Below are 13,410 nucleotides of genomic sequence, written 5' to 3'. Positions count from 1 at the left end.
GAGAGCAAACTGGTGGTTGCCAGAGGGGAGGTGGGTAGGACCTAGATTAAGAAGTATCAACTTCCATTTATAAAATAAGCTACAGAAATGAAAAGTACAGCATGGGGAATATAGCCAATAATATTGTAATAACATCGTGTAGTGGCAGATGGTGACTACATATACTGTGGTGAGCATTGCATAATGTACAGAATTGCCAAGTCACTATTATACACCTAAAACTAGTATAACATTGTATATCAATTATACTCTGATAATAACATTTTTAAATTATAAAATTTAGTCAGATACTTTAATGCTAAGAAAACAGTTGATTTTGCTTATATGAATGTGTTTTGTTCAATTGAGGGCACTTAATAAACAAACATTTGTTGGTGCTGATGTTGCCAACAAGTTGGGGAAATGGATGGAAGCAATCAGAGTGGAGTCTCTGAGTTCCTGCTCCTGGGGATCTCAGACAGTCCTGAGCAGCAGCGGGTCCTGTTCTGGATGATCCTGGCCATGTACCTGGTCACAGTCGCGGGAAATGTGTTCATCATCCTGGCCATCAGCTTTGATCCCCGCCTGCACACTCCCATGTACTTCTTCCTGGCCAACCACTCCTTCACTGACCTCTTCTTTGTCAGCAACACAATTCCCAAGATGCTGGTGAGCCTCCAGTCTCAGAACAAAGCCATCTCCTATGCAGGGTGTCTAACCCAGCTCTACTTCCTGGTCTCCTTGGTGGCCCTGGACAACCTCATCCTGGCCACAATGGCATATGACCATTATCTGGCCATCTGCCGCCCTCTCCACTACTCCACAGCCATGAGCCCTGGACTCTGTATTTTGCTCCTCACCTTATGTTGGGCACTTTCTGTCCTCTATGGTCTCACCCATACCCTCCTCATGACCAGGGTGACATTCTGTGGGTCCCGGAAGATCCACTACATCTTCTGTGAGATGTATGTCCTGCTGAGGCTCGCATGTTCCAATACTCAAGTCAATCACACAGTGTTGATTGCCACAGGCTGCTTTATCTTCCTCACCCCACTAGGGTTCATGATCATGTCCTATGTCCGAATTGTCAGAACTATCCTCCAAATACCCTCAGCCACTGGGAAGTACAAAGCTTTCTCTACCTGTGCCTCCCATTTGGCTGTGGTCTCCCTCTTCTATGGGACACTTGGTATGGTATATCTGCAGCCCCTCCAAACCTACTCCATGAAGGACTCAGTAGCCACAGTGATGTATGCTGTGGTGACCCCCATGATGAACCCTTTCATCTACAGCCTGAGGAACAAGGACATGCATGGGGCTCTCGGAAGACTGCTCCTAGGGAAAGCCTTCCGGAGGTTGACCTGAGATAATTTGGGGTATCGAAATGGAGACTGGGAATTTCCTCTACCATGTGCAAGGCATTATCCTATGGGAGACAGAAGAGTGATCAGGACATATTTCCGGTTCAGAATGAGCTTATGTATCTGTGATGAAGAAAAGACACCTCTATGTAACCCAGTGTTCCCCAGACTTTGCCAGCCTTGGCAATGGTAACACTAATACTAGAATTTTACAGGATCATTCTTTCAACTCTCCCGATCATAAGACCACAGTGCCACCATCCCAGCCTTTCAAAATATGCCAAGTTATGGCTCGGGAGGGGTGGGTCTCCCGTGTTCTCTAGCACACATCCACTCATGGTCCTGAGTTCTGGCCCTCTCTAAGGGGCCTGCTGCCTAAAAGACACCTGGAGAAGACAACTTGCACTACTCCCGTGGCAGGTGCCCTGGGTGAGCTTGTCCATTTCCAGCTCTGCTGGGCACATCTCCCACTGCTTTAGTGCTAAACCACATTCCCTCTGGACACAGTCCCTGCTGTTCAGGCAAAACTTGTAGACAAGTTCTTCTCCTTTGCTCTGGGCTGATTTTCATCTCTCGGGCTTCAAAGCAATACCGACTGTGCCTTTCTCCTGCTTTCTTTTTCCCCGTGGGAAGACCGTAACCCTGGGCAGCCCACCCTGTCCTTCATTACTGTGGCTCCTCACTCCATTGCCCCGTCTCTTCTGTTTGCTACCACTCAGTCCTTTACTCAAAGCAAAACTCCCCAGCTTATCAACACATGCTCGTGAATAGGAGTGGTGGGGGAGGCAGCAGAAGGCAGGAGGTAACTGTGAGACTCAATCTCTACTTAGGTTCAACCAGCCACGTAAAGTGCAATGAATAGAAACTGATTAGCAGCTGAGGAGAAGGTTAGTCACCGGGCTGTGGCAGTTCCAAAGAGGGAGCAAGCCTTTGCAGATCGTGGAGTCGGACTGGACTTTGACAGATGGAGAATTGAATTGATCTGAGGTTCAATTCAAGTAATCGATAATGACTGAGTGCGTATTAAGGGCCTCAAACTGGGTTACAAACAGGCATCAGGAGCTGACAATAGACAGGGAGGAAGAGTATTTTAATTTAGCGCTGCCTTCAGACAGAGAAGTGTCTGAAGGCAGCAGTTATGCTCGGGGCAGGAGGGTTGGGGGGCACAAAGCAGGAGCTCCTAGCTTGCTTGTTAGTGAGGGAGGATTCAGGGAAGGCTTCCTTAGGGTGGTGACAACGGAGCTAAGACTTAAGCAACACCATGCCACGTGAAGAGTTACCTGGGAAAAGTGGCAGGGCGACGTAAGATCACCGCGAGAGAGGAGGGGCGTGGTGTGGAGGGGAGTCTTCCTGTCTGCAGGAGCCAGCCAGGGCTCTTGTCCCAGACCCACCTATCCCTCGTGTGGTTATGGTCATCCCTGGCTAGGCCTTGTGTTCTCATCTGAACGTTGAGTACGATAGCATCATGTCACTCAGAGGGTAGCCGTGAGGACGAAATGAGATAGTCTTTGGCCCACAGTGAGTGTGGTTGTTATTAAGCAGAAGCAGGTAGATAAAGACAGGCAGGAAACAGCCTGACAGGTGAGGGGGATGTTCCAACTGAGTGCACCTGGTGGGACAAGCAGAAGCCAGTGATGATGCTGAAGGGGTAGGTGGGAGGGATTTCAAATGGCCTCCAATGACTTGCAGAGGGGCTCGAGATAGTCTGTAGACAATGCGGTACCAGGGAATGTTTATTAGTTTTAACTTTCATTGTTTTTAGTAAGCCAACAGTGTGCATTTCTTGCAGAAATATTAAAATAAAAATAAACCCCAAATACTTACCTGTATGTCTGCTACCCAAAGACAACTATTTGGTATAATTTCTAAAACATTTGGCATAAATTCTAAACTTTGATCTCTGCTCTCTCTCTCTCTCTATATATATATTCTATATATATTCAGAATTAATTCAAAGTCTTTTCAAACTTGTTTTTTCACTTAATAGTGCCTTTGTATGTTAGGAAATATTCAGCTGCATTACAACTTAATGCCTACACAGTATTTCAGTGTGCAATTTAATGAATATAACAGAATTCATTTAACACACTTGTTCAATACTTAGTTGCGTTCAGCTTTCCTATTGTTTGCAATATGGCCATAGTGTCTCCGTATGTACATCCTTGTTATTGTTTCCTCAGGGGAAATTGGTCAAATGGAATTGCAGGGCCAAATGTTTTTATTGTTCAGAGCCTTTGATACATTTCTTGAATCATCCTCCACGAAGTTCATGATGACCTAGACTTTAATAAGACGGGTCATGAGATCTTGTTTTTGTTTTGTTTGTGTTCATTGGCCTGGAGGGATGTGGGAAGGAAAGGAAGCTCCAGAACTTTTAAGTGTAACAGGCAAAAGCAAAAGCAAAAGCAACTTTGTGCTTCTGTAGCAACATTGTTCTACAAAGATGGGCCAAGTTTTCTGGTGAGCTCAGCTTCTGACCTGTCACTCTCCCGGAGGTTGCACCCATGAGAAAACGCCCCTCTTTCAGCAATACAAAGGAAGGCTCTGGAAGGCAGGCACTGGCCCCAGCAGGGCTGCTGCAGTGAGTGTATCACTCCCTTCCTGGTAGGATGGTGTCCCTCAGGAGCCAAGCTCTGCTCCACAATGAATCACTTCTTCCTCAACCATCCGGAAGGGACGACATCCCCACCATGGGAGTATCTTTCTTGGACCCACTTGGACACAGACGGGGGGATGAGGGGGAATGGCAGCTGGTGCCTCTGTTTTCTTCTTTGTCCTCTTCATCCCAATAAATCTACCTTTTATTTAAAATCCTGAGTGTTAATGGTGCTTAAATTGGCCTTTTGAGCTGTGACAGATTGTGAGGAACTTTTGTTACTACAGGACATTTAGGCATATTTCCCCTTAGCGTAGTTCAAAGTTCTGGGACGTAAGCTCTGATTAGACAGTAGTCCCCCCTTAAGTGTGGTTTTGCTTTCCGCGGTTTTGGTTCTCTGAGGTCAGCCACAGTCAGGAAGCAGCCACAGTCAGGAAGCAGTCAGGAGCCTCCTGACACAGGCTCAGAATGTCAGAAGTACCCTAAATGCTGCCTCACAGTGCCTAAGTCGTTCGTCTCGCTCCATCTGCTCACGCAGCCATTTTATCATCCTCACATCGTCGCAAGAGGAGCTAAGGTATTTTAAGAGAGGGAAAGACACATTCACATAATTTTTATTACAGTTCACTGTTATCATTGTTTTGTTTTATTATTGTTGTTAATCTCTTACTGTACCTACTTTATAAATTACACTTTATCCTAGGTACGTATGTGGAAAAACATGGTATATGTAGGGTTCGGTACTATCCTGTGGTTTCAGGCACATTGTTTATGAGGGTTGGCCCATTTCCTATTATGTGTTACTTCCAGAATGGAGCATGTTGGAAGTCCCAATTGAAAACCTCCTTCCCTTTGTCAGGACTCTGCCTCCACTTTTTGTCTCTCTGGCTTCATAAGCCTGTTAAAGCTTGGCTCACGGCTCGGCCTCTCAGCTGCACCTTCTGCTCCCAGCCTCTCCGCCCCTTGTCTTGGAATCAACAAATGGCTTGTGGGGAACACAGTGCAATTGTCAGCAGTGTCTCTCTGGGATTCCTTTTCCCCCTGCGTTTTGGCCCCTCAGTTCATTTGGTAGCTTTTTGATGCCTCTCAGACTTCCGAGGGCAAGGATGTTTCTTTACTTGACCAGGAGTGTTGACACAAAATGAACACAGCTTTTACGGTTTCTATGATAAAGGAAGAGAGTCGTATTCAAGCCCAGGTGAGGACAGCTGCCTGGGACACACAACTTCACAGAAGGCTCCGCAGAGGGAATGTTGAACGCGGGATCATGTATGTTTTCGTTACATCAAGAGTCACAAATCATCACGACGAAGGACATTTCAGAAAATCACAGACTTTATCTTATGCTCTCAGTGCGTGCAAGGTTGCGGGCTTCAGAGGTATGGGACCAGAACTCCGGGAGATTTTTACTCTTATCTTGAGTTTGACATGTTTCTTTTAGGTTATTTGCTCATGAAGCAGGTGTACAATGTGCGCTCGGGGCAGACAGAGCTTGTGCTTTGAAGTTTGCTGAGGTCATTGTGACCTTGGTAAAAGCGTATATTCTCTGGGAGCCCGGGAGCTGGGCCCACAAACATCAAACACTGAAAGCTTACTTTATGAGGAGCAAGTCTAGAGGGGCTCTTCTCGGCCAGAGTTCCAAAGGGAATTGAGTTCTAATAACCTAAGGTATCCATTCTGTGGAGTGAGCTGCCTTCTGTCCTGTGCAGCTAGAAGGTTGCTAGCTGTGGAGCCTTCGGAGAGTTGAGAAAATCGTCATTCAGATAATTTTGTATAGAGCTTAATTCTGTCATGGAAACCCAGTTGTGAAATGCTAGTATTGTCCCAGGATTACAGGGTTCTTTTTTTTTTTTTAAGATTTTATTTATTTATTTGACAGAGAGAGAGAGACAGCCAGCGAGAGAGGGAACACAAGCAGGGGGAGTGGGAGAGGGAGAAGCAGGCATCCCGCTGAGCAGGGAGCCCGACGTGGGGCTCGATCTCAGGACCCTGGGATCACGCCCTGAGCTGAAGGCAGACGCTGAACGGCTGTCCCTAGGATTACAGGGTTCTTGTCTCATAGATTTGAAGAATGAATCTCTTGGACACAAAAGGTTGAAGTGAAGTGAAAGTTTGTTTTTGTTTTTTTTTTTAAGATTTTATTTATTCGACAGAGACAGCCAGCGACAGAGGAAGCACAAGCAGGAGGAGTGGGAGAGGAAGAAGCAGGCTTCCAGTGGAGGAGCCTGATGTGGGGCTCGATCCCAGGATGCCGGGATCACGCCCTGAGCCGAAGGCAGACGCTTAACAACTGAGCCACCCAGGCACCCCGAAGTGAAAGTTTATTAAGTGAAGGTGAGAGCCGAAAGGAAAGAAGAGGCTCTCTAGAGAGGGGTCCCGAATGGGGCTGCCACTGAGGGCTTTTAGCGGCAGTCTTTTATTGAGAACTGACTGGGAAGCTTGTGCCTTGAGATTCTTGTGCTGGTCTTGGTTTGAGCAAGGACTATTGATAATACCCTCAGTGACTTAATTCTTGGAGGTCTGGCGATATTCTATGATTGCACAGTAGCCACCAACATCGGAGGCCAGGTGATGTGTTTCTTTATCTCTTGTTCAGGCTGGCTTAGCGCTTCTGCCTGCCAGGAATAGTTTCAGAGCCCAGCCAGGGGCCCCCTACCCGCCCCGCCGCCTGTACCTTAACCCCTTCCTTATTCACTAGGAAGAATTGTATGAAACTAGCTTAGGCCACATGCCCACACAGAACCATCACCACGGCCAGGCCGGCCATACATGCCAGTACCTGCACTCTGGAGCTGCAGGTGGAACCACATTCCCGGAAACCACCCGGAGCTAAATAGGAACTAATCACTGTTACAAAAGGGGACATAGAAGTCAGAAAGACCATAGATATTCACTACAAGCAAGTCTCAGGTAAAATACAATGTAGACTTCTGGCTACCTCTCTCACTTGGAAGTCATTACTCTCATCCTCAAAATAAGAAAGAAGACGAGCAATCACAACCACAGCAGCTCTTCTGACTCTATCAAATGATTGAGGTCCCGTAAGAACTTAACCTCTGCTGTTGAAAACCATCGAGATGTTAGGAGCTGTTTGTTAGCACAGTGTAACCTAGCCTATCTTACTTGATATAGATGGAAAAATTCTTTTCCACTCAAAGTGAGACACAAGGGCATAAAGCATTATAAGGAAAGATTGTCAATCTGGAAATAAAGAGCCAAGCGAGAGGCAAATGAGCATTTATTTAGGATTAAAGAATTGCAGTTCAGAGCACAGACTCTGGTAGACACCCAAACAGTGCCCTGCTTACTGGATGAAAGCAAGGGGCTTTTTATGAGGAAAAGGAAGGGGCAATTACATGAGTTGAAGAACAGAGTGTCTTTTAAACACGGAGAGGTGGGGATTTACACACTTAAAGGTCGTGCTTCTTCATGTGTCGTATGTGTGATTAGCGTGTTAAATTTCCACCCCTGGGCGTGACTTTTCATATTATAATGAGAGAGAAAGTGGGGGGAAAGGTCAGCTCTGGGATCCGTCTTGGCACAGACGGGTTTGGCCCCATCCTTGACAGTCTTTGTCGTTGCATCCCTCCTTTGGTAGCTATCCTGCTTCTGCATTCCTACAAGATATGCTATTCAGGGGGCATAGAATTTCAGCTCTCGAGGAATGCTGGATTTTTCAGTTAGGGCTGAGAGGACCAGAGTCCAGTCCCTGCTCTGTCTCACCAAGGTCTGGGGATCTTTAACAGGTAAGAGATAAGACTAGTTGGGGCAGTGTCAAATGCTCATAGGGTAGATGGAGTGATGGAAATAGTGGTGATAATGTTCTCAAATGTTTTCTGGGTTCAGCCCTAGGAAAAAGTTCATCCAGCTGATTGTAATCAAGGGTCATTTAATGTGAAGAACTGTGGAGATGATCTTGACTCCGTTCTTTATGGTGTAGGTAAGAACAAGCCCAGGTGTAGAAAGGACATTTCTAAGGTCTCAGAGCAGTGGATATAGCCCACATTCCTGATTTTTACTCACAAGAACTTTGTCCTCTGAAGGAAGCTCATTTTCTTTAACCCTGAGATGTCTGGACACCCAAGAATATCAGGAAAGAGACATACACCATCTCTGCTTCTTAGACTGTATCGGCAGGCATTGTCCCCAAAGGCAGGGGGGCTGACAGCTTGGCTGTGCCAGTGGGGTTCTGGGAGATGAACTCCCAGCGCACACATCCACCCTCCCTCACCCCTATCAGCTCAACTCTCTGTTCTTCCAGGATTGGCTCGTAGCCAGAGAAAGCAGAAGAGTACCTAGACTACTTTTCATTATTATACCTTCAACAAAACTTGAACTTTACGTCTTTTCCTAGTTAGAAGGCAGTGGGGTTGGGGGGAGCCCAACAATAACACCAAAGTTGCTGTTATAACATGACCACATGCTGATGGGCAGTGATTCCACAGTATGAATTTTATTGTCATCTCCCATCATCATTCATTCTTCTTCTTCTCCATACTCATCTTTTTGTTCAACGTTCCTGAGGCATCTTGTTTGCTAATCCCAATTCTCCCCTCCTCTCTCATCTCCTGTTCTCTTGTGTTCTTTCCCTAAATTCTATCCTGCCTTCTTACCCCTTCTGCTCACCACCCTCTCCTGTCCCTCCCTATATCCTCATGTTACATCTTCATTCCTCCATTCTCATTTCACTCTCCTGTGTTTTCTTCCCGTCCTCATCTCAACCTGGCCTCAGTTCCATGGCTCCAAGAAGAGATTACAGTGATTCCAAGCTCCAGATGTAGCCATAGGACAGACTTAGGAAAGATACAGCAGAGGGGCAGTGGAATTGCCAGGATGGGGTAAGTAGCCCTCCAAGGGAGGCTGGAGAATAGATGCAAATTAGAAATGGATAAACTGAAGGCCGGATAAACATCAAGACGAGAAAATTCTCTGGATTGGAGCTGTACTGATGTATTTATAAAGTTAGAAAGAGGCCTCACTCCCAGAAACTTCATAATGGGCATGATTTCTGAGCTAGGAGGTTGGGGAGTCAAAAAATAAGACTTTGAAAGAAAAGGTTATATTGTACATTCCTCACTGAAAAAAAAAATAGAAAGGAACTGGTTGGAGTATAAATGCTTATTCTTCCAAAGGCTTTATCATACATGTGAACAAGAGGATTCATCCAATAACAAAGACATGGCAGGGGTGGAGATGGAACATTCCTTTTCTGACATGAAGATGTATCATGTATGCATTAATGTGGTTTTAATTTAGTGATCTCTTTCTCTGTGTAGACCCTGTCTGTTCACTGAGCATCCCACTGGGTTCTTGTGTGATAGTGAAGAGAAGGAATTGATTTTTTTTGGAGGTGAAAGGTGAAGTGTAGAATAGAATAAACTTGGCCCTGGGCCAATGGTTTAAAATGGTTTTCTGCGCTCTGATCTAGATGGAATATTATGTCCCCACCAGAGAAGAACCTCACAGTGATATTCTTGGTTACTTAGGTTAATTGGTTACCTATTAGCCAAACAGCCTTTCCCTGTAGGGCACTGTTGTCCAGAGCTACCCAGCTACCCAGAAAATGAGCACAGCCATACACAAGGTAGCAACTTACCCAGGGCAGTTGCTCATATCCCCCTATCTTATTTGTTTTTCTTGATAGCCCTTTTTGCTATGTGATATTCCACATATGATGCTTATTTATGTATTTTGTCTCTCTTAAATAGAATGTGACTTGCATAAGTCCAGAGACTTCTGTCTATTTTGTTCACTAGTCCTCTAAGAGAGTGTCTGGATCATAGAAGCAATTTAATAAATATTTGCTGTATGAATCAATTATGTAGGACTTATTTGCAGGACAAATACATTACACAAACTTTCAGGCAGTGAGAGATATGGTTATGGACCATTTCCCCAGATTATTGCCTTCATGGGAAGTTTTCCTTGACCCAGAAAAGGCAAGAAAGAAGGGATACTATCAACCCTTAGGTCAGTGACTGCCTCCCCACAAGAACCCGCCACAGGGCACCCTGGACATCAGGGTTTCTAAGGCTGTAGATAAGTGGGTTCAGCATGGGATTGATAACAGTGTTAAAGACCCCAACCCCTTTATCCTTGTCTGAAGACTCATCAGTACCAAGACGCATGTAGTTGAAGATACCAGTACCATAGAAGAGGCAAACCACAGTGAGGTGGGAGCCACATGTGGAGAAGGCCTTCTTCCTGCCTTCCACTGAATGGATTCGTAGGACTGCAGCTGCCACATGTGCATAGGACACAGTGATGAGGACCAAGGGGGCTACAGCCATGAAGGCTGCTGCTACAAAGAGCAGCAGCTTGTTGTGTTGGGTGCTGGAGCAGGACAGCTGGAAGAGCTGTGGGAGGTCACAGTAGAAGTGATTGATCACATTGGGACCACAGAAGTTGAGGGTATTTAGGGCAATAGTGTGATTTAGTGCATTGGTGAAACCTAAAGCCCAGGACACAGCCACCAATATCCTCTGGACTGCCTGGTTCATTCGGGCTCTGTAGGTGAGGGGCTGGCAGATGGCCAGGAATCGGTCATAGGCCATGACTGTCAGCAGGAAGCAGTCCATCCCAGCCAGAAGGTGAAAGAAGAAAAGCTGGGTGAGGCAGGCTCTACAGGGAATTGTACGCTTGTGGGACAGGAGACGAGCCAACATGGAGGGAACAGTGACGGTGATGCACCCAACATCCAGCACTGATAGGTTCCCCAGGAAGAAGTACATGGGGGTGTGGAGTTTGGGCTCCACCAAGATGGCAGCCAGGATGCTGAGGTTGCCTCCGACTGTGACCAGGTAGGCAAAGAAGAAGACTACAAAGACCACAGCCTGCAGCTGCTCTGTTTCTACCAGGCCCAGGAGAATGAACTCAGTAACAGACGTCCTGTTGGCTCCAACTTCTGGATCCATGAGTTTCTGTAAGGAAATGTCCCAGGAGGGGATATATCAGTCCACTCCAATTTCTTTATTCAACATAAATGTTTTAACCCACCCATGTTCAGAGCCTAAGGTAAGTTCTCAGCTGTCTAAGGGATGATATCCGACACCCCAGGTCACACTTCACTCACTGACATCCTCCTTCACCTTGATGCCTTTACTTTGCCCTCAGCTGAGATGCCCGAAACCATCACCACTTTGTCCCTCCCATCCTTTCCTACAGGAAAGGGTCAGAATACTTGGGAAAATGAATTAAGATAAAAGTAGACTTCCTCTTTAAATGTAGTGAGATTAAGATGGATGTCTCCATTTTACTTTGAGGGATTAGCCCAAACCAATCAGCAGATTTCAAAATAGAGAAATTAATATTTCCAGAGAAACCAGAAAGCATTTGAAAACCCAGGGTTTTGAAGATCAAGCAAAGATACCCCAGGACTCAGACCCATGATTGCAGATGTCAGGTAGTTCAGCCAAGTACATTTCTCCAAGGGGAGGGACACATGCTGAAGTACAAATTCAAAACCCCTACGTCAGTAAATTGCTGATGTTCTTGGTGCTAACTAAGCCTTTACATTAGATTTCGAATAACAGCTCAATTTAAAGTTATTTGTTATTTTTCAAAAAGATTTTATTTATTTATTTGTCAGAGAGAGAGAGAGAGAGCACAAGCAGGGGGAGTAGCAGGCAGAGGGAGAAGCAGGCTCCCTGCTGAGCAAGGAGCCCGATGCTGGACTCAATCCCAGGACTTCGGGATCATGACCTGAGCCGAAGGCAGACGCTTAACTGACTGAGCCACCCAGGCATCCATAAAGTTATTTATTCTTTTTATAGTATCTGCTGATTACCTCTGGAATGAACAAACAAACAAAAAAGCAACAGCTGTAAGCATGACCTGTAGGTGAGCTGCAGCTGGGTGCAGTTAGCTTTCTGCATGACACAGCCACCACCCTTTCACTTGTCCTTGACTCAGGCACAGTGTTTTGACCAGTAGGTCTAAGGAGAGATCCTCAAATGAAGCAGGTGCATATGTAGAGAGCCAGATTGAGCCAAATTTTCCAGATCTTACAATAAGATCCTGATGAAAAAAATATCAGTGTTTCTCTATTGCCCATGGAATAAGCGGAGCAAGAGCATCCTAAGAGTAATGTTATTCTCTTGCATAGAATACACTGGAATCAGAGGGAAGCAGTTGGAGTCTGGTGACTCTAACAGAAGGGAAAGAGTGATGGGATCACATGGATGAAAAGTTGGTTGCAGTGATTTTAAAATACCCTTAAAATTCTAGGATCACATGATTGGTGAGATGGAGGATCGTTCCCAGGCATACTTATCATTGATGAAATTGGTAAGTGCTTTGCAAATGGACAAATCAATGGATGGATAGCAGCTCTATACATACATCATATTAAAGAACAATTACTCTCCATTTCCCCTTTCAGGTCCATAACATAAGCATTAGATTGTGACCCTGTGATTTTCTACCTCCTTGCCCATACTGTTTTCTCTACCTGCAATGGTTCCTTTCCAATGCCACCTCCCATGTATTTCAAGACTTGACTTAAGCTGGTTTCCTGAAAGTTCCCTGTTTCAAAAGCATCTCTCTCTGTTTGTCTCTGTCCTAAGGTCTTACTACACATTATTTCATGTAACTTATTACTGTTTATCTTCTTGCTCATTTTTTTATAGAGCATATCTGCCTACTTCTCTGTAAGTGACATGAGGACCAAAAACATGTTTCATTCATTCAGTTTTGCAATAACAATACTTATCATAATGCTTTACATAGTAGGTACTCAATATTTATTAAATAAATAAGTGAATGGTTCAAGTGTTCATAGGATTGCAGAGAAAGAGAGCATCAGCATGACCTAGAGTTGTCATGGAAGACTTTCTGGACAAATTGGAACTCAAGCTAGGCTTTTGTGAATTAGTATGATTTACGGGGCATGTAGAGGAAAATGCAGGGTGCAAGTTTGCTGCAGAGACTACTGCTTTCCTTGGCTTTGTGGGACAAGCAGGTAATGTAGCTATACACACACTAACATGCTTCTTTTCGGGTAAAGCACTGGAAAGAATAAGGCCCTTAGAAGAGGCATACCTGGGGCGCCTGGGTGGCACAGCGGTTAAGCGTCTGCCTTCAGCTCAGGGCGTGATCCCGGCGTTCTGGGATCGAGTCACATCAGGCTTCTCTGCTATGAGCCTGCTTCTTCCTCTCCCACTCCCCCTGCTTGTGTTCCCTCTCTCGCTGGCTGTCTCTATCTCTGTCAAATAAAATAAATAAAATCTTTAAAAAAAAAAAAAAGAAGAGGCATACCTTACAGATAAGTAGTTATAGCTAGGGATAAAAGAGCAACAAAGCAGCTGCCACCAACCTGCAAATGGCGAGAGACGCAGCTTGCTTGAAATCAGTGGGACCCTGGAAGACCTCTGATCATCCAGAGACATCCAGGGTGCCTAAGGGGTCACCACGACGCCCATCATGAGGAGCCTTCCCGCATGACGATTCTCAGGTTTGTTATGAGTCCCAGGTTCT

The 13,410-nt window shown here is 45.5% G+C and overlaps 2 protein-coding genes across 2 annotated transcripts; one reads left to right on the top strand and one right to left on the bottom strand.

Annotated features, from left to right (window-relative positions):
• Nucleotides 1–362: 362 nt before the first annotated feature.
• LOC100482898 (olfactory receptor 1D2) lies at nucleotides 363–1,344 on the top strand. Its single transcript, XM_011217729.2, has one exon. It carries the CDS (start codon nucleotides 403–405, stop codon nucleotides 1,342–1,344), a length of 942 nt encoding a protein of 313 aa, XP_011216031.2. The 5' UTR covers nucleotides 363–402.
• An 8,558-nt stretch (nucleotides 1,345–9,902) lies between these two features.
• On the bottom strand, nucleotides 9,903–10,862 carry LOC100482652 (olfactory receptor 3A2). Its single transcript, XM_002930850.3, has one exon. It carries the CDS (start codon nucleotides 10,848–10,850, stop codon nucleotides 9,903–9,905), a length of 948 nt encoding a protein of 315 aa, XP_002930896.2. The 5' UTR covers nucleotides 10,851–10,862.
• Between the last annotated feature and the right edge of the window lie 2,548 nt (nucleotides 10,863–13,410).

Source organism: Ailuropoda melanoleuca, chromosome 13 (assembly GCF_002007445.2).
Source record: "Ailuropoda melanoleuca isolate Jingjing chromosome 13, ASM200744v2, whole genome shotgun sequence".
Taxonomy (NCBI): Eukaryota; Metazoa; Chordata; class Mammalia; order Carnivora; family Ursidae; genus Ailuropoda; species Ailuropoda melanoleuca.
This window is presented reverse-complemented; position numbering and strand designations above follow the sequence as displayed.